General features: G+C 40.6%; 1 protein-coding gene across 13 annotated transcripts in view; it reads right to left on the reverse strand.

Moving 5' to 3' along the window:
- Positions 1-974: 974 nt before the first annotated feature.
- The window catches only part of LIMCH1 (LIM and calponin homology domains 1), a 327,254-nt gene continuing 306,302 nt past the window's right edge, over positions 975-21,926 (reverse strand). For 7 of the 13 annotated variants that reach the window (XM_019413364.2, XM_019413339.2, XM_019413358.2 and 4 more), the window contains 8 exons: positions 20,944-21,036; positions 19,728-19,832; positions 18,253-18,383; positions 16,383-16,504; positions 15,993-16,116; positions 11,863-11,971; positions 9,318-9,420; positions 975-3,909 (listed from right to left, as the gene is read on the reverse strand). In XM_019413364.2, coding sequence (XP_019268909.1) covers positions 3,884-3,909; positions 9,318-9,420; positions 11,863-11,971; positions 15,993-16,116; positions 16,383-16,504; positions 18,253-18,383; positions 19,728-19,832; positions 20,944-21,036 — 813 coding nt within the window. In that variant the 3' untranslated portion in view covers positions 975-3,883. Of the gene's footprint in view, positions 3,910-9,317; positions 9,421-11,862; positions 11,972-13,843; positions 13,922-15,992; positions 16,117-16,382; positions 16,505-18,252; positions 18,384-19,727; positions 19,833-20,943; positions 21,037-21,926 lie in introns of all 13 variants that reach the window. The other 6 variants (XM_019413331.2, XM_019413321.2, XM_019413317.2 and 3 more) reach the window with 1 other exon arrangement.

Below are 21,926 nucleotides of genomic sequence, written 5' to 3' on the forward strand. Positions count from 1 at the left end.
AAGAGGAAGTCCTTACATCTTGAAGAAAGTCAATGGAAAGAAAGCTAGTTCAGCATATCTGAGGTAGAATGTTATTCTTTTAATAAAGACATTCTTTAGAGATCACATGTTGTAAGAACAATCTTGTCTTTGTTTTGAAATGCATTGTAGCCGAATGGACTCTCATTTAAATAACAACGGATATATGACACCACTCTGATAGCAAGTGAAAGTTTCTTATGAAAGGGAAAGGATTCACTTATCTATGGAAACAGTAGCAACTGCTAACTGCCTACCAAACTTTGCAAAAAGAATCAGAATACGACTGGTGGTGGCAGTCAGAACGCTGCATTTTAGAGCAATGGGGACTTTCACAGAATTTACTTGCCTATCGTTAAGTATGCACACTTTCCTGTCCTTACAAATCTGGAACAGAGGGCCAGGTAAGATACATGTGTACTTTGGAAAGTTCACAGCATCAGCTGGAAGCCACTGTTGAGCAGAATATTTCCTGGTTCAACAGAGAAAAAAAGCCCTCAGTAAAATGACTGTATACAGTGAGAGGGAACATTGGAGAAGTGCTGAGGACAGTGGCAGAATCTAGCCACTTTAAGGCGTTGGCTTGGTTCTCTCTAGCCAGTGCTGGAAATTGACCATCATTTGGTTGCTTCAGATAATCTCCACTGGCATTTGCATGGTCTCTCCTGGTAATTGTGTGTCTCATTTTAAGGAGTCTGAATCCTTCAGTGCAAGGCACTTCCTTAGTGACTCCTACAACCAGCTGCTAAGTTTGACTTGCCTTCAATAGTTGACCTCAAAAACGCATCAAGATGCATATGCAAATATGTATCATTGCCATCATCTGACCATATAACCCTGGACCAAAAGCTACCAGAGAGCGCGGGGGCGGGGGGGGGGGGGGGGGGCTTGATTCTCTCTTCCCCAAGTATGAAAGCTGACCCCTCAACCCCCCTCCAAATTAATGGAATACAAAGTTGATTTGAGTATTTTATTTATAAATGTACATTTACTATAAAAGCTGTTGCATTTTAGACAACTTTTAATTTTTTTTTTTACTATTTCTCAGAGGCATTTTAGAATAAATATTTTAAATGAAGGTTAGTATAACTGATATAGAACATTGGTCCACCCAGAACAGTAACATCTTTTGGACGGACTCACACATGAGGTGGATCGTTTCAGTCTGTTAAGTCTTACATTGTGTATAGATAACTATATTATGTATTGCATTAATAACACTACATAGGAAGAATGGGGAAATGACATGAAAATTTGCTAGTGAAAAACAAAGAGTGACCCATTTTTCCTTAAGGAAGAGAAAGGACTAGCTTTTGGAGTATGAGGGGAAAAAATCAGATCTATTTCCTCAGGAACAATAAATCACTCACTTGCCTCATCTGTTTTTTAAACGAACACATTTACATTGTAGCTCAACGGAGCAGAGCATTTTTTTTTTCCCTGGGATCTCAAAGATTATTTGAAAAGAAATAGATCATACTCATTATGCTGCATTGGAAAAAACAAGATCTAGTCTGCCCAAGCTGCCATGTAACAGACTCCAAATGAAATCTAAATCAAATATAAATAGAAACAGTTGGCAATTAGAATTTAGAAAATGTTGGAGATTATTCTGTGCTGGTGACTATTGTTCATTATGGGAAAGCACATTTCGCAGTTGGGAGAATGGGGCTTTATTTTTCTTGACTCGATTCAGGCTTCAATACATGTACAATGAGTCTCACTAAGAAATATGTATAAATGGGTTTGTGAAACCAGAAGAGAATGTGCAATATTCATATAATCCTTACATAACGGATGAGTTCCACATGTAAAAAGTATTCTATAAAAATTGGTTATGAATGATCATATTGTACATGTTTTGTGCATTACTTGTGGTAAAGTACTCTGCTAATATCATGCAAAGTGTAAACATCCACATTATCAAAATATTTAATAAAACATGCAGGTGGTTAATCAAAATATTGAACTTAATCTGTACATTTTCAAAACTTTTTACTTTTTAATTTTTTTTCTATTTTTCTTTTTCTTTTCTTTTTTTTTTTTTTCTTTTCTTTTTCTTTTTTCCTGTAAGACAGCAAACACCTCCATGGGAAGTCTTGGTGACTTGGAAGTGACTTCATCTCCGCAATGTACTGCATCCATAATTCATCACTGACTATGTGCAACAGCTTTGCATTTTATAAGGCACAATTTTTTAATGAAATGATGTATAAATTTCAATCTAACAACAGCTCATCCAAATGACAAAATGGTCAAAATACCTCCAGTGGCTGAGGAAATTTCTGCACTTACATGGAACCCGCATGCAGAGAACAGTCTAGCGTGTAAATAAATAATTGCTAGCCATACCAAATAAGACACAGAAAAAAATTATTGCTTACACAACAGAAAAACAGCTACTTGATCTCTTTTTATGACTACATTAACCTATTAGGAGTATATCCATAGTCTACATTCACAAAATATCATCCTCACTTATTTGCCATCATTTTAAGGCAGAATAAATAGTTCCCCTTTCCCCAGTCTTAAAGAAAACAGCCTGGAGATCTAAAACGTGATGCTTTTTAGTAACTTGATTCCTTTCTTGGCCAGCTGAAACTCATCACACAGGGCAAAAAGTAAACCAGCTCTCCACAAGAGTTCCTCTCTAAACGTCTCCAGGAGCAAGGTCCAGAATTCTCGATAGTAAAGAGAGTTGGTGATAAAGGAGAATGGAAGAGACCAGACGTCCACTGCAGTGGGTGGGGCACGATGTGAACTGTAGGTTCTTGCTGATCACACGTCAGTGGCTTATCACAACATATGTCATCGGATCCTACCAGGAGGGACTTAATGCTTTTCTTTAGACGCCTGTGCTCCAGGCCCTCAAGGAGAACTTGCAGGCAAGGGTGCGCAGTGGCCACACCTAACGACAGACTGATCTTGATGACAGCTTCCGTATGCCCCCTATTGAGTCTCTTAGTCAATCTACAGCCTGAAGAGAAGCCGGCAACGAAGCTCTCACGGCTATCACTGGCCCACCACTCTTCTCAAGATTAAACTTCCTCACAGATTTTGGTGATGACTTTGGAAATGAGGACTGAGATATTTCCCTATGGTTTCTTCCTACCCTTGGGCAATGTCCCAGAGTGTATGTCTAGCCGATATTGGGAGGGTTCTCTTTATCTAATATAGACCAGCCTATATTAATGACGTAACTTCCAAAGCACACAAAATCTAACACTAACGGTGCAATAATTTATTGGTATGACTTCTACCTCAAAAGGTAAGTAACAAATGGTTCAGGATTACAGTATACATTATCAGACTAGCGTCTCTGCGTTAAAAACAAGTTATAGCTCAGAGCTATATGATGTGATTTTTAGTTTCCGAAATGCATGAATCGTATGCTTCTGTCTTAGAAGAGCACGTATCTCAAAATTGGCATGCCTTGCACTTTCTGCAGCTCCATTCTGTAAACATGAAGTGTTTGATTCCTAGAAAGACTAAAATAAAACAGGTATATTGTATCATTTACCTCATTAATTCTCAGAGAAGAGAATGAACACATTTGAAACCATAAGCCTGGTGGCCCATGCTGAGATCTTTTTGTGAACTACAGGATCATTACAGTTCAGTATTCTTTTGTATATTCTGTGCAAATGCAAAACCAAAACAAAATCAAAATCGAAACCAAAACCAAAACAAAAACCGGAAGAACACAAACACTGTGCTACAAAAGAACAGATACCACCTTTAGGAATAGCCTTTCAAAAATTAGATAAATGCCGAGAAGCCCCTGCACTTGGGATTTTGTTAAACGGTTGCCAGGGGACACTCTCAATAAAGAAACGGTGAGTCATCCGGAAGCTTGAAAACCACGTCACAATGTTGTGGGCTGGCCAGCACCTGTGACAAAGAACACAGAGTAACATTTGGTTAAAGGACTCCACGCGTCTTGCCTCAGAACATTTAGACATTTCCAGTATTAGGAATGACCTATGCCCAAATCTCTTCTCTCTAGGAGGGGAATCTTGTCTCACTCTGCTACTCAAAGTGTGGCCCCAGGAAAAGCAGTATTAACATCACCTGAGCTTGTGAGAAATGCCCTTCTTGAGTCCCATCCCAGAACTTAACATCCTAAATCAGATGATCTTCATCAAGTTTTCTACATTGTCTTCTGGGGCAAATAAGCAAGAAAATAACCTCTCTTCTCTGTTTCTTTAGGTTTTGGTTTCTCTAAGAATAAAAACATTGAACATCTGTAGCATCTGATCTACATGTGAACTTTTATAAATAGGATTGCTAGATTGAGTAAATAAAAATACGGAACGCCCCATAAAATTTGAATTTCAGGTAAACAACAAATATTGGTTTAGTGTAAGTATATCCCATGTGACAGTTGAGAGATATTTGTGCTAAATCCTGACCGTGCAATATTTGGGACACACACGTACTGAAAAAAAAAGGTCATTGTTTATCTGAAATTCAAATTTAATAGGGCAGAAAAAATTTAATGCACATCTTGTATTTTATCTGGCGAAGGATGGCTTGGGTTCCATATTTCCTGCTGAAACCTTCACAAAGTTTCTCCTTCATTTTAGGCGCCACAGTTGTAATGAGGCGATCGTGACACTGGAAAAGACCCCGGGGATTTTGTTTTAAATGCATTTCACCAGAGTAAATGATGGAACAGCCACAGAGGCACAGTCATCCAACACCCAAGCACAAATGGCACAAGTTAACCACGTGACGTGATGGCTTGATTTGTGACAGGTAATTTGTTTTGCACTTCCATTCCCATTTACATATGAACTTAAAAACTGTTTACATTGCTTTTAGGAATTGCATTTTAATATGCTGTTATGCTGTTTTTCCCCTCCAAGAGAAAAATTTCATTTAAATGTGACTAGTTACTTGAAGAAAATAGGATTATATATTCAGGTTTTATTATTCCACACAATGAAATTATTTTGTTTCACTTAGAATGCCTATGATGTAAACCACCTCTCACATCTACCCATCTCTCCTATTTGCAACTCAGATCAAAATCAAATAAAAAAGAAAGAAAAATGATTTTTAGCCATTTCTTTACATTCTGCCTCTTTTTATTGCATCTGGGATATACTCAACCAATTCAAGTGTATTTATACTTCTCAAGCCAGTTATTACCTCCTCTACTATTCACTCTTAAGCTATATTTTTCTTCTTCTGACACCAAAAGAGAAGTAAGGGCTATGCTCAGGTATGCTGGTCATTGTCCCTGTCATGTGCTGAGTAAAGTTTAGCCCAAAATACTATTACTATTTATCTGGAAAAATAAACATGAGAGAAGAGTTAGGAAAAATTGGAAAGAATAATTGGAGACAAAGTGGTCATTATTACTCAGTATTAAAACATATTATGAAGCTATAATAATTAAAACTGTACAATATGAGAAAATAAGTTAGTAAGACATAATAAAACATCCAGAAATAGATCCAAATATTTATGGGAACTTAGTTTATGAGAAAGCTGGCATTTCAAATTGGTGAGAACGAAAGGGATTATTATATCATATTTGCACGACTTTTAACTGGGAATAAAATAAGTCTGGATATCTATCTCATTTCTTATCCTAAGATACATTTCTGATGATTGTATACTTATATGTGAAAAAGAAAATAACAATTCTAGGAGAAATCTCAGCTAAACCCTTGGAGTGGTGAAAGTTCTTCTAAATAGGAAGCAAAACCCAGAATCCAAAAACTAACTAACTAACTAACTAACGATATGTTTAATTACCTTAAGTGAAAATCTTTTCTATGAAAAAAGTTCACAAAGTGGAAAGACCAATGACAACTGCAATAAGCAGCAAATATAAAGGGAAAATTTCTTTAAAAAAAATTTTTTAATGTTTATTTTTGAGAGAGAAAGACAGAGAGAGAGACAGAGCACAAATCCGGGAGGAACAGAGAGAGAGGGAGACACAGAATCCGAAGCAGGTTCCAGCCTCTGAGCTGTCAGCACAGAGCTCTACATGGGGCTTGAACTCATGAACCGTGAAGACATGACCTGAGCCCGAAGTTGGATGCTCAACTGACTAAGCCACCCAGGTGCCCTGAAAATTTCCTTAATATACAAAGATCAAGTCATTCAGATCAAGTGTCAATAGAACAATGGGTAAAAGGTAGAGAAGAAAGATAAATTTTTTATAGCAAAAAAGAAATATAAATGGTCAATAAACACAGGAAGAGATGCTCAAATTCACTTATAGTTAAAAGACATACAGATCAAAGCAATGAGGTTTTCTCTTTCTAACATAACAGAGTGGAAATTTAAAAAGTTTGATGATATCCAGAAGCGACACAGCATGGAGAGAGAAAGAGGCTCTCTCATACACTTTGCAGGGAAAGTGCACTTTTCTGGAAGATAATGGGACACGTTGCCTGAAAATTTTAAAAGCACATGATGGTTGGCGGTCCCATGGCTCAGAATCTACCCTACAGATAGGCTTTCAACTGTTCATGAAGACATATATACACAGATGTTCACTGGAGCCTTTACAAAAATATCTAAAAACTGGAAACAACCAAAGCACCCATTCATGGAGAATTAGTTTTAAATTATGGTAAGTCCATACAATGGGATGGTATTCATGAATTAAAAAGCCTTTGAAAAGAATGTGGAGAAAGAATGTTATATGAAAAAACTGCCTTAATATATCATTAAGTTAAAAACAAGAGCCACAAAATGAACAGAACATTTGACTATGCGATTAGCTTTGTGAAAACAATACGTGTGTAGGTAGACGTATTGCACACATATGCATCTGTGTGTATGTGTGTGGGTACACATATATAAACGTACACTCTGTCCCTCTCTCACAGTGGTTAATTTTGGAGACTTTCACTTTTAATTTGGTATCTTTTTAAACAACCCAGTTTTCTAATCTTATGCCATTCATAATTTTATTTACTTTTTCTTTTGAATGTCTATAGAAGTGATCTAGGCAGGGAAGTGATGAGCCTTCTTGCTTTCTTCTTAGTATCCAAAGAAAAACAATCCTGGGAAAATATTAATTATAAATATAAAATAAACCAAAAAAATCCTGTTAGTCTGCCTCCAATCACTTTTTAATTTTTCATCTTACCAGACTATTACAAATTATAGACTATTCCAACTCCATGGTTCTTGTCTTTAGATTTGGAATTAAAAGCAGTTAAATTTTTTTATAGATACGCAAGAAAAAAATTGCTGGCCTAGATCCAAAAACCTAGTTTCCAAAAGAAATGACAATGAGTCACCCAATGTCTCAATCAAAATAAAAACCTGGATGAAAACAGGTCACTGTCACCCAGAGGTAAGTTCAGGTTTGTTCTCTGCTGACATCCTTCAAGCACTTTAAATTATGAAAGAAATTCACATTTACACTACGTTTAAAATCTGGCTCAACAGTCCTTCAACCTAACAGTGCCCTCTTCTGGTTCTATGGTTCACATTCATCTGGTTCACAGAGGTTGAGAAAAATGTATGGAATTTACGGAAGGGGATTGGAAAAATCACTTTGAAATCTGGGAGGAAAGCATTTAGTTCTCCATTCTAATGTATAAAAACAAAACAAACAAAAATACAGTTTAAATAAATATATTTAATTACTAGTATATTATATATATATGTATACTTACAGATTATACACAGTATACTGGTTTTTTTGTTGATCATTTTATGGACTTCAGCTCTTTTTCAAGATTTTTCAAGATTAATATATATCATATGTGAATAATACATAATATAAAATTAAATTCAATATTATGCATTATATCAATATTGTATCTTATATCAATATTATATATTATATAAATGATATATTATATACAATTACTTTCTCTAGGGGCACCTGGGTGGCTTAGTCAGTTAAGTGTCTGGCTTTTTATTTCACCTCAGGTCATGCTCTCATGGTTTGTGGGTTCAAGCCCCATGTCAGGCCCTGTGCTGACAGCATGGAACCTGCTTGGGATTCTCTCTCTCTCCCTCTCTGCCCCTCCCCTGGTTGCACTCTCTCTCTCTCTCTCTCTCTCTCAAAAATAAATATACATTTTTAAAAAGCTTAAAATTAATATCTCTATATAATATGTGGTATAAATAGTTCAGTTTGAGGGCAGAAGCTCAAAGTTGGAACTGTTTTGATTTTAAGTCAAACGTTTATCACAGATCAAAACCACCTGGGTTTGATCCAATTCTTATTTCCCATTATTTATTAAAATAGGAATATACCTCTCTGAATTTAGTAAATCTATAGCAATAAAACAACTTAATTTCAATTGTACCCTTAAAATCTTCAGGCTTGCAGATTTAGAGACCTGTTAAAAAAGACCAAAAATGTCCCTTCACTTACTTTGAAAATTGGTAAAAGATTCTTGCATTTCAAACTCCATCTCTTCACTCCCGTTTTTTTCTTAAAGGTAGAATTTCTGACTGAATTTGCTAGAAGTCTCCTGCTATCTAGGTTGCCCACCAGAAGGACTGTGGGCAGAAGGACTTATGATGGAGAGAGGGTTCAGAGGCGAGCCACTGGCTACTTGCAGAATTTTCTGAACAGCAGCTGGGCAACAGCACCCCCTGGTGCCCTCAAAACCAACAAGAACCTTCTATGGTTTTAGACCCAGACATGACCAGAGGGCAGGCTGCTCAAAGGAGCTTCAGGGAAGCACGGATTTGTCAAGCTCTGTTTGTGTCCTCAGGTGTTTTGGAGGAAGGTGGGGTGGGGATTCACAGAGAAGTAGAACCCATCATTTTGTCTCTAAAGGAGCTTTTAATTCAGTTGGGAACAAAACCAGATCATGTCATGAAACTCCTGAGTGCAGGGAATGCAGACATTGTGGAGTTGGTGCTTGATCTGATGAACACTGGAGAGCCACTGTTCCCATTTAAACCATCCCAAATGGTGCTGGTCTTCTAAAGATATGCCTCTACAAATGAGGAGTGTTTCACAGACCTTGTTATCTTTCTTCTGTCTCACCCAAATCTCTATGGTGAGCTCAAGCAAGGTCTCAAACAATCCACAGTTTTTACCTGCTGGTGTACTAATGAATAAAAACATTTTTTCTGGATAAAAAGAATTTGGCCCACACAGTAAATGTCACTTCCAGTAGGAAACAAATGGTAAACAGAGATTATTTCATTATTGTTTCTTTCACCTAGATGCTAATAAATCTTACCCTCAGAGTAGGTATGTCAATCAACGAGGAGGTTGAATTCCTAAATTGGGTTCTGTAAGAGGCATGTGATCGCACTCACTCATTTTGAAGCATCCTTCCCCACACCCCAGTACTTACTTCTGGATCGCATGTAGCAATCATTACAATTTAGAAGACCATTTCGAATCCTAACATCCGTCCCGCTTACTGCATCTCCAAGCTGTCCTTTACAAATTCCACACTGTAGGGCAGAAAGAACAGAACTTATAAGGTGTACGAGAAGTCATTTCTTTATAATGCTTAGCTGTGGTTCCCACAAATACACAACAATCACTTGTACAACCTCCACATTTGTTGTGTTAGATGCTGCACCACGAGCTGACTTACAGCCACAACACGCTTCTAGCAATTTATCCTAACTCCTTGTATTTTACAGAGAAGGACACTGGTTCAGAGGCTCCCTGACTTGTTCAGGGCTGTAAAGCTGGTAGGTGATGTCAGGTTGGTCCCAAATCAAGACAGAACAGCCACTTCAAACAGATGAACCCACGACCAATGGATTATCAGTTGACACTTGTCTGTGAATAATCTTTAAACGCTTTCCAGAATTGTTGGCCTGTTCTACCGGATCAGGATTACTAGGAAACAGCAATTCCACTTTACATTTCTACACTAAAAGCAGTAACACCCAGAGTAACAAACCCGCTGGGAATAGAACGCCTCTTAGCAAAGTCAGCCCGAGTGCAGGAGGAGGCTGGGGGCTAAACTGCACTGCTTGGAGCAGAGAAAGTGGCAATGGGGGTTGGTTCAAAGGCCAGCCTCTTGCGGGGGTGTGTGTGTGGGGGGGGGCGTTAAGACCCAGCTCCCAAGTAGAGCGCCAGCCTCAGACTCATGCTCTGAGGTCACCAGGGGCAGAGGAAGGCTTCATCCCAATGACGTGAGAAGCTCCGACTTCGCAGGGGTTGGGGGATAAATCTAAGAGGTGATGTGCCTTAAACGTCAGACCAGCTCCAGGAAGTGAATAATTAGAATGAAGGCCTTGACAGCTAAGAAGGCAAGTCTCCAATCCCTTAAGAAACTGCAAAGACTCGGGGCGCCTGGGTGGCGCAGTCGGTTAAGCGTCCGACTTCAGCCAGGTCACGATCTTGCGGTCCGTGAGTTCGAGCCCTGCGTCAGGCTCTGGGCTGATGGCTCGGAGCCTGGAGCCTGTTTCCGATTCTGTGTCTCCCTCTCTCTCTGCTCCTCCCCCGTTCATGCTCTGTCTCTCTCTGTCCCAAAAATAAATAAAAAAAAAAACGTTGAAAAAAAAAATTAAAAAAAAAAAAAGAAACTGCAAAGACTCTCTGCCATCTGGATTATTTCAAGTTCAGAGAAGGTCTCTGAGAACAAACTGGTGTTGGAACATGTTATCTTGGCATTGTCATGAAATTTTAAAAAGTGTATTCTTTGAGCCTCAAAACACTCTGAGACAATTTAGGATATACATTGTCTAGCTTCGTTTTACAATGACAATACTGATAAATTGAGTCTAATTAAGTATCCATGTAGTGTTTTGCCCATAAGTCTTACTTTCCAGTAATTACTGCTAGATTATTAAATAACATCAGTAATTCACTCACTTTCTCTGAGCTAATAGGTAAAGCGGGAGTTATTTTAAACCCATGCAAGTTTACTTCATAGCTGAAAAAGCTACCAACAAAGAAACAGAACAAAATTCAAGAGGGGAAAAGAAAGCGTGTTAGATTAATGAAGAGGAAGAAATGACTCTTGTTTAGAGTTTGAGGGTTTAGCTTCAAAATTAGATATTAACTTGAACTGTGTCCATGAGTGAAAAACAAAAAGGAAATGCTGATACAGCACAACTTGTAAGTTTTGTAATAAATGAGCTAGAAGTGGTTAGCGCACCTCCTTCTAGCGGGGGATCTGGGATTAGAACGTAGACTTCCTCATTTTCAATGTATTTATCAACTCATTCATTGAAAACTATTTACTGACACCATCTCTGCCAGGTTCAGAGGAAATCGTGGTGAGCTGTCCCTTATGGAGCTGACAGTTTATTTGAGGAGATGATAATTACACATTTAAAAAGGTGAGAGACAAGGACCATGAAAGGCTCTCTAAGGACCTGTAACACAGGCAGCTGACTTAGTCTGGTGGGCAGGGCGGCTTCTCAGAGGGGGCGATATTCAATCTGTCATCAGAGGCATATTCGGAGACCTACAATTCTGCAACTAGCTATTAACCATTTAATTGACAGAACATCTTTCATGAAGTCAAGGCAAAAACCCTTTGACGTTAAGTCACTTGAGTGTCCGAAGCAGCGAAGATGTTATATTCCAAATAAATCCACATGACCTTCACAGATTCAGAGGTATCATTGTCCTGCCAGGGTGGCTTTCTCTGCTTCCTGCTGGAGTATATGCTCTTTAGCAACGAAAACAGTCTTGGAAAGACACTGCGCAAATTGGTTTTGCTTCTTCTTGCCCGATATCCCAGAGGGATGTGCTGGAGGACGGCTTCATCCTGAAGGATGGGCTCCAAGAACAGCACTTCTGTACAACCTAGAGGGGCTGGCCTTCCAAGCAAAGGATGTCAGGGTTTCCAGGAGGTACTTTCTCAGCCCAGAACGATGCCAGAAGACATCACGGAGCTGCACTTGGGGAGGAGAGTGGTGCTTACATACCCGAAAGCACTGGATGTGGAAATAGAGCTGGAGGGTCTCAATGATCATTGCAGCTCCTTTACCCAAAGGGAGCCCACAGGACGAGCACAGCTTCTTCCCGCTGATAGACCTAGGTTTCAAAATATACGTAATAACAAAATGTTCATTTAGAATAGTTGGTCAAACACACAAACATGTAGCCTCATGTAAAAAAAAGAAAAACAAACCACAGATTTTAAAAATGTTTATGTCATTAATGAAATGGCGATTACTGAACTGATAATGAGCAGGAATTAAGCATTAGAGATGAGTTGCAAACAACTGCTAAATACAATAGGCTTCCACGATGGTATGGAATTTGGGGTGTGTGTGTGTGTGTGTGTGTGTGTGTGTGTGTGTGTGTGTGTGTTTCAGTTATTTGTTTTAAGAAGTCTATGTTGTGTCTATTCAACCACAATGATTAAATGCCTTGAAATGATTCAATGTTATTTATCATAGGTTTTCTTAAGTCTGAAAAGATCATCAAATTTAGCTCCACTAAGGTTTCAGTGTTGCTTTAAAATGTTGTATAATTGGCTCATTGGCCCACTAGGGCATTTCTTTTAATTTATTAAGAAAAAAAGATTGGGGGGCTCCTGGGTGGCTCAGTTGGTGAGGCATCAGCTCAGGTCAGGATCTCATAGTTTGTGGGTTTGAGCCCCACATCGGGGACTGTGCTGACAGCTCAGAGCCTGGAGCCTCCTTTGGATTCTGTGTCTCCCTCCCTCTCTCTCTGCCCTTCCCCTGTTTGCACTCTGTCTCTCTCAAAAATAAACATTGAAAAATTAAAAAAGAAAAAGAAAAAAAAACTGTTGTGGTTGTTTAAAAATAGAGAAGCAATTGTGATACGTCCCAATAGGTACCAGGCAGACACGAGACCTACGCTATGCTCTTGTCACCAAGTTCTATGATCTGGTGTAAAGAACTCACTTTGGGTTTCCCTTTCATTTTTAAAGCGAGAGGACTGGATTTATCTACCCACCACCTCTTCCAGTGCAAACACTCTGTGCCTCCATGAGCTGGGCACTAGCTGTCTCTGTGCACTGTAAGCAGCTGGAGGGCCTGGGCCGAGTCTCCCCCATCTCTGCTACCCTGCAGCCTCTAGCACAGGGCCCACCACCGGACTAGAATGGGACCCCGCGGACAGCACTAGAGGGCTGTCCTCTAAGGCAGCTTTCCCACGACTAAGATCCGATTGCAACGATGCCTACTGTCTGGAAAGCTCTTGGAATTACACAAGACATTTAAAAATCTGACATTTCATTCCAAAGCCAACAGGGTACAGAGGAGCTGAAGAAACAGAAAGGAAGACAAAAGAAAAGAGGAAGAGTTGCTCCAAGCAAACTCTATTTATTAGGATTTCCCTCTTATCCGGTAGTTAAATGAAATCTCCAAATCAAAGAAAACATCTGAGTACTCAGCGGATTCGTCTCTCCCGTGAATGGGAACTCAGGCAGCTTTTAAGAATATCATGGGGCCCAATTAATGTCCAGAAGCAATCACGACAGAGCTTGAGTGGGGTAAAGAGAAGGATGAAGTTTCGCAGCTAGCCCCCGCCCGGTTCACTGTAAGAGCCATCAGCAGACCTTGCCTAGAAGGACCAGGCCAACTCGGAGGGAGAGGCGCCGGCTGAGGAGCCCAGCAATTGTCTAGTGGATTTTATTATTAGATTGCAGGTCTGCACAATGTAATTAAAGCCCTATGGCCAAATCCGTGCCAACATCATACACTTGGCCTTTTCTATCATGGGCTGAGAAAATCTGCAGGCGGATGGCGACTGTATTCTTTCCTCTTGTCTGTGTGTGTGTGTGTGTGTGTGTGTGTGTGTGTGTGTGTGTAGCAAGAGAGGTAGATGGACAACTCTCTTAAAATCATCTGGCAAGCACTTATTTGGTTGAAATCATGCTCAGCAGGCTCTAGGCAAAACCAAGCAGCCTCAGAAAGGCTTTCCAACCTCTTGTACCTGTTTGGTGATTGGCCAGGAGGGGTGGGAGAACAGGGGGACAAGTGCCCAGCCTGGAAATTCTCTCGAGGGCTTTTCCTGTAACATGGTAAAGGAGCCAAAAATTATGAGAAATAAAGAGAAGCCCATCCCACGAGAAAAAAAAAACATTTTAGATTAAAACAAAACAAAACAAAACTCCCTTGACAACCAAATAAAAGACAACAGAGTGTCCTAGTGGTAATTCAGGTCAGGATCTTGCAGTTTGTGAGTTTGAGCCCAGCGTTGGGGTCTGTGCTGACAGCGTGGAGCCTGCTTGGGATTTTGTGTCTCCCTCTCTTTTCTCTCTGCCACTCCCACACTCTCTCTCAAAAATAAATAAATATTTTTTAAAAAGTTAAGGGCACCTGGGTGGCTCAGTCAGTTAAGTGTCCCACTTCTGCTCGGGTCATGATCTCGTGGTCCGTGAGTTCGAGCCCTATGTCAGGCTCTGTGCTGACAGCTCAGAGCCTGGAACCTGCTTCAGATTCTGTGTCTCCCTCTCTCTTTGCCCCTCTCCCCACTCACACTGTGTCTCTCTGTCTCTCTCCAAAATAAACATTAAAAATTTTTTTAAAAAGTTAATTTCATTTGTAAAGAAAGGGACAGAACACAGAAAAGAAGGAAGAAAAGAGAAGCACCAGCACAGAAGTGAACAAGTGAACGAGACGAGTCCATCTGTCTTCAAACCGTTTGCAGAAAAACTCCCTGAAGCGCTGCCCACTCAAACCTCCCTCCTCAGGGAGAGTGTGTCTTTTCCAGAGTATCAGAGTTGCATGTAATACCCTAAAGTATAAGTACATTGCCTTTAAAAAAGGTTGAAAATCGGGGCGCCTGGGTGGCTCAGTTGGTTAAGCGACTGACTTCAGCTCAGGTCATGATCTCACAGTTCGTGGGTTTGAGCCCCATGTCGGGCTCTTTGCTAACAGCTCAGAGCCTGGAGACTGCTTCAGATTCTATGTCTCCTCCCTTCTCTACTCCTTCCCTGCTCATGCTCTGTGTCTGTCTCTCAATAATAAATAAAAACGTTAAAAAAAAAAAAGTTGAAAATCACACAGGAATCAGCAACAATAATGATTACTTCTCTGTGATGTGACCTTCTATTGATTTTGCATGTCGCTGGAACATATGGAAACAAAACTGGTTAGATGTAAGAGAAAAGGGAAAATGCGTCATTGAGAAAAAAGTGTAACATGAAAAATAAGGTAAAAAGGTGAACTTACAAACGAGTCACCACCACCACCCGCATTGCATAGCTCTACATTTGCTATCTTCCAGGCATGAAACCCCCTGAGGCAGGTACTAATATTATCTTGATTTTACATATGAAGAAACTGAGGCAGGGAAAGATGAAGTAACTTGCTCAAAGTCCTCTGCAGGCAAGTGGCAGAGTTCAAGTTTGAATCCAGGTGGTCTGGTTCTAGGTAGAATCTAGTTTTTAAGAACTGATTACAAGAACCTCTGGTCCAAATATGATCTTATAGTGGAACTAAGGCTTTATTTTGACTTCCTTTACCACTTAACCAGTCAAATACTTTGGATGAGCCTCAAGATTCTCGTCTGTAAAATGGAAACCATAACCCAGTAAAGTTATTGGAAGAGTTCAGTGAATAAATGCATATAAAAAAGAGGGGAGATATGTAAACGCTTCAACACACTTTCATACACTGACATGCTTCAAAAATGATAGGAACTATTCTTATTGTAAAATAATACAGTTTTTGCAAACTTAGAATATAACCTGGAGTAGTTACTTAATGGGACAGCATGTAAATGAGAGAAAAAGTTTTATTTTTCCTTGAAAGAACATTTGTTGATAGTCTACGAGACAGTTTAACTCACTTAAATAAATTCATAATACAACAGGCCTGTAAACTCTTCCCAGTGTTTAGATTTGTGGGTTAAAAACATTACTTTGCTCTGACAGATTGATAAAAATCAGAGTGAATATGTACTTGCCAAGAAGACTGTCTCAAATATCCATAAATACTTGTTATCTGGTCACTCAGAGTCAATGGAGAGAAGCACAAAAATGCTGCTGACATCTTGCCATCTCATCCTACTTTTCCCGTTGTTAGTTAAAGAAGAGCAAACAAAAGGAATTCCACATGCGTCTTATTTGGCTACTCACTTCCGCCTTTCACTCGGAGACTCGATCTGATGGTTAATGCTTTTATCCAAAGGGAGGGTTTTTGGCTTCACATCTTCTAAAATGTGCATTGGTGGGTTTGATACCTGCTGGCTCTGGGATGGATCTGAGGCCAAGTAAAGAACATAAACTTAGTGTTCAATAAGGTCACCCTCGTGCTTTGTATGTCACCTTTCTTTAATGTGCTAATGCCTGCTGTGGTCTTACGGGGAGTTCATCTAGACTCTGGGCCCACCCTGGTGGGAATCTATTCACTGTGCTGTTTAACATAAGCTAGGAGAGAAGCTTGCAGTCAGCAGAGGTCACACCTGTCTGAACCATGTTACGGGGCTTACAATAATTTAATCATTGGGTTTAAACACCCATTCTTACCCTGAGCTAGCTGTGGGTTCATCCCACAGTGTAGGGCTCCAGTTTCTGTATCCAGCTGACGGTCCTGATGGATTCCTTTTGATACAGGACTCTTAGAATGAGCCATGGCCCCTTGAGTTAGGCTGTTAAGACAAACCAGTATATTTCAGAACAGAAATGAAAGCAAATGAAGTAAACGTATCCTATCCCTTAGGGCATGGAAGTACCAGTTGTAATATGAAAACAGAAATGGGACTAACTAAATGTTTATTTATTCTTTTCATTTTTTTAATGCTTATTCATTTTTGAGAGAGAGACAGAGTGTGAGTGGGGGAGGAGCAGACAGAGAGGGAGACACAGCATCTGAAGCAGGCTCCAGGCTCTGAGCTGTCAGCACAGAGCCCGACGCGGGGCTCGAACTCACAAACTGCGAGATCATGACCTGAGCTGAAGTTGGACACTTCCCGACTGAGCCACCCAGGTGCCCCTATTCTTTTCATTTTAAACCAGATGTAAAGTGGACTTAAAACACTGGACAATGCTGCACATTTTCATGTCCCACCAGTTTCATAAGCTTGGAAACCATTATTTCTGATGTCTTCCCCACCTCCCTGTCCATAAAGCTCTTCTTCCAATAATATCAAGGGATGCCAGGGCTAACTGGAATCTCCCAGATTTTCATGAGGGAGGACTTATTGTAGAAATCACTTAGGCCGCTTAGGATTTGGGCAGCCCATACTAATCACTGGCCTCGCAGTAGATTCTGTATGCCAAGGAAGGAGAGACGGAGGTTGTTTAAGAAAGTTTCTGGGAAAAACAAGTTTCAGGAGATGACAGGGAATGTCTGGAGAACCAGTGCAAATCCATGTATAATGCTTGGCGGTTTCATTCAGATATTCCCGAGTAGTGGCTTTCGTTGCACGACACTTGGAAGTTCCTTTGAAAAGCGTTAACTGGAAACAGGCATGATATTCCAGAGATTCTGCAGACTCTGGACCTGGGCCTAAAGCTCCTATGTCCACAATTCAACCGGTCTTCCAGCTGATGGACAAGGGAGAATTCTCAGAGCAAATCCCACCAGAAGAGCCCAGCTCCCAGCCACACTTCCAAATTAGACCATCTTTGACGCTTAGCCTTTCATGCCTTCGGGTCCCTCTGAGGATGCTGTGTGTGGATACACATGCTGTATATATGCACGCTTGTACATGTGCATGCACACACATCCTGGCATGCTTGCTAATCTCTCCCTGGTATCTCAAAGTCCCAGAAGCAAACATCTGTCTCACAAAAACTTGCTGGTGGCAGGGTACTGCCAGCTTCCTGGGATTCTGTGGGCTCCTTCCTTCTAGGAATACACTCACTATAGCCGATAGCTACAACTGGATTCTGTTCCAGTTTGAGCCAGCTCTGAATGCTCCACGGGTTTCTTCGTGTCCTTTTCTGATCTCCCATGGGACACAGTGGAACCCACGGGGTGAGGTGATTAGCCACAACCAATGTGTTAGTTATCCTTTATATTGTCACCCAGAATAAATGTAGCTTCTCGCACCTCAGAGGATAGTGGCAAAGTCCAGTAAAACCACAGTGGGTAAGACCCTAGGGCCTCATTTCAACCTCCCTCCCTCCAGACACATTAACCATTTCAGGTGAACGATATTTAGATTTGGAGCTTTGAAGTGACAGCATGTTCCTTTGATGATCTATACTATCTCCCCTTCCTCAGACTGACTTCAGAGCTATTAGAATGTGTTTAAGCAATATGTAATGTATTACTGGAATGATAATTTCAAAGCTGAATATGATTTGCATTAGAAATGGGTACCCTTTCTGGGAGCGAATGGGTAGAGCCTGGCTTTGCACATTTAGATGGACAGCCTGGTACAGTTCATACCTGCCCTTTTCCTCCAGTGAATGACCTTCCTTGGTCTTGAGCAATAATAAATCATTTTTGTCCCCTTGGAGTGGTTTCTTCTGTCTTATCTGTTGTTCCTCCTCTCGGCAGTTTTCCAAGTCCGTTTTATTCTAATGGAGAAAACAAGGATAATATTGAATATAGTTTTTAAACACACTGGACAACACTCATCTCTGGCCATGGGATATTTGAAACATTTTTTCAATCACATTGCCTACAATTAAAAAAAACAATTGTCTAATTTAACTGATTGGTAACTGATTTCCAGTGATTTGAAATAAGTGTGTAATCTGGATCTCTCTCGATAGTTATTATGAAAGAGAACTGGTTAGAAAACCCACCTTTCAAAATAAAGTCAGAGGAGTCTTGGCTTTCTAGTGCCCATGAGTTATTATGTTTTTTTTTTACACAGATTACGGACTATTCAAGTCTTGGTATGACTTCAGTTTCATATCTCCACCATCTTACTGGTAGGATATGGAGGTAGACCGGCCTTTCTAGGTTGTCTCCAGCCCCTGAAGACACATATAAATTTCATGTGGAATCTGAAGAGTGAGTTAGAAGCAACTTTCATGGAAGCTGGTGGGAGAGCATATTGTTGGTATCCTGTTGCTACTATGCGGTGCAAAGGCACGTACGGTGTGGCAGAGAGGAATACATGTCTACTGAAGAAGTGAATGATGGGGAGTAAGAAGGACATTCCAGCACGGGGCCCCACTAACCAGGACCTTGCCAGCCAGTGCAGAGAGACTTTGGTTGCCAGCCTGTGGAAGCAGACATGGCCCCAGTAATGATTTTACTGCTCCCTAGGAAGTGTCTCTGGAGTTTGACCATGGCCACATAGTAGTTGACATGATTCTAGGGAAATAGCCAGTCTTGGATTTAAACCGGTAAGAAACTTGGCCTTATTGTTTAGTACTTCTATTTAGGTTTATTCATTTCACAAATTGATTTTATTTTATTTTTATTTTTTATTTTAAAAAATTTTTTAAAGTATTTATTTATTTTTGAGAGAGAGAGAGACAGAGAGACAGAGAGAGAGACGTAGCATGAGCAGGGGAGGGGCAGAGAGAGAGGGAGACACAGAATCCAAAGCAGGCTCCAGCCTTTGAGCTGTCAGCACAGAGCCCAAAGCGAGGCTCGAACCCACAAACCACGAGATCATGACCTGAGCCGAAGTTGGAGGCTTAACTGGCTGAGCCACCCAGGCGCCCCAATTTTATTTTTAATTTTTATATTTTTAATTAGAGAGACAGAGAGAATGCAGGGGAGGGGCAGAGAGAGAGAGAGAGAGAGAGCGAGCGAGCATCTGAAGCAGGCTCCATGCTCAGTGCAGAGCCTGATTCACACCCATGACTGTGAGACCATCACTGAGCCAAAACTAAGAGTCGGACACTCCACCACCTGAGCCACCCAGGCATCCCTCACAAATTGCTTTTAATCTATGATCTCACCACTGTCCCACTGCCCTCAGTCACAGAGGAGGACGTAGACAGCTGGTCTGCAGAACTTGAAGAAACAGTAAATGGAACCACAGTGTCTTCAATTATTTTGCGCTCCTAAAGGGAAGAATAGGAATTAATGAAAGGGAGAAAATATAAAATCATATTTGTCAAGAGAAAAATTTCATTAAGGAACTTTAGGAAAAGAATATTGGAATTATGTGCAAAGAAGCAGGGCACTAAAAACAAAAGGTATTATTTCCCAAAAGCATGTAAATCAGATAACACTTTCTATGGGCAACGATTTAGAAATTAGCATTTGGTTTAGAAAAACAAAGTCTTTGTGAATTACTTAGTCTGATTCAAGAAGCCTAATTGGAAATGATTTTAGGGATCAGATTATGCAGAAAAATTATTAAAGATAAATTCAGAAAATTAATCATAAACAAATTTTAGATAATATACATTAAATGTAGCTCCCTTCTAATTCTCTGATGTGGTCTGGTTTGTTTCTAAAGAAATGAGACAGGGGCGCCTGGGTGGCACAGTCGGTTAAGCGTCCGACTTCAGCCAGGTCACGATCTCGCGGTCTGTGAGTTCGAGCCCCGCGTCAGGCTCTGGGCTGATGGCTCGGAGCCTGGAGCCTGTTTCCGATTCTGTGTCTCCCTCTCTCTCTGCCCCTCCCCCGTTCATGCTCTGTCTCTCTCTGTCCCAAAAATAAATAAAAAACGTTGAAAAAAAAAATTAAAAAAAATAAAAAAAATAAAGAAATGAGACAAAACCAAATTCTCCTCCCTCCAAATCTCTCTAGTGCCATACAGTGAATGCAGTGGAAGGATCCACTTAGCCTCACTACCAAAATCATCCTCCCAAAATGAACTGACTACTCCCAAACATGCTTTCCTCAAAGCAACCCACAAATAAATACTTTCATGTCATCTCTCTAAGGTAAATCAAGAATCTGACTCTCTGCATAGAGAAAAGATAAAATTATATTGTCGCCCCTGACCGTGACTCAACATGCTCTAACCACAAACTATATTTGGGGGGAACTGTGGTCTTTTAGAGTCTGTAGGAGATGACTCTTCGAAGAAGTAGACAGGGCTCGGCTGTGGGTAAGGAGAATCAGACACAGCCGCATGCATACAGGTACCACGGACAAAAAATGTGTTGATAGAATCTGAGGAATCAAAACTACAAGTCAAATTCCTTCTTGGGAATTTCCTACCTCCTCGTAGTATCTGCGTTCCTCCTCTTCCACCTCCTTCTGAGCCTTTTCCCACTCTTCTTTCAGCTTGTTCTGTTCCTTCTGGTATCTCTCCTGTTACAGAATTTCCACAGATAGTTCTTGAACTGACCGTGGCACACGTACATCACTGGGACATTTCTCTCCCACCTCTAAACCACCATGAACAATTTATCACAAGACTATCTCCAGACTGTAAGATCTTCCTTCACTTGGTTTTTGTCCTGGGAGGTAGACTAAACTGATGGTTTGTTTCTACTGGGCCCTTCAGAGAGGAGTGTTGCCATTTCACTAATAGAAATATGTTGCCACTGAGAGGGTCTGATAAAAGACAAACCAGAGGGGTGCCTGGGTGGCTCAGGAGGTTAAGCGGCCAACTTCGGCTCAGGTCATGATCTCGCGGTCTGTGAGTTTGAGCCCCGCATCGGGCTCTGTGCTGACAGCTCAGAGCCTGGAGCCTGTTTCAGATTCTGTGTCTCCCTCTCTCTGCCCCTCCCCCGTTCATGCTCTGTCTCTCTCTGTGTCAAAAATAAATAAACGTTAAAAAAAATTAAAAAAAAAAAAGACAAACCAGAAACCAACCAACCAAACAACAACAAAAAAACCTTGTGGGTTTCAAGACACACAATGCAGAAAGGTCCAAAGTGGACAAGATGATAATTAGCTGAGTAGCTGAGTTACTCTTTGCTTGTAGCCATTCTCCCGGAATGGAATCTTCCCAGGTTTAAGTAACTTCTGAATTAAGAGTAGCTTGTAAACAGCCCATTAGAAGGCTCCAGCATCAGAACTGCCATTACTGTTTTCGGAAACAATACAACACCAGTCACCACTTCTGGGGGAAAAAAACACTCTGAATAAGGATGGCTTCAAAAATGTGCCTGGAGTCCCTTGGACAGCTGACTAGAAGAAATGAATAAATGGAGATTAAAATTAGTGCCTAAAATGGGAGCTGACACCCCAGATGT

Source organism: Panthera pardus, unplaced genomic scaffold, assembly GCF_024362965.1.
Source record: "Panthera pardus isolate Hobbes unplaced genomic scaffold, ASM2436296v1 HiC_scaffold_13, whole genome shotgun sequence".
NCBI lineage: Eukaryota > Metazoa > Chordata > Mammalia > Carnivora > Felidae > Panthera > Panthera pardus.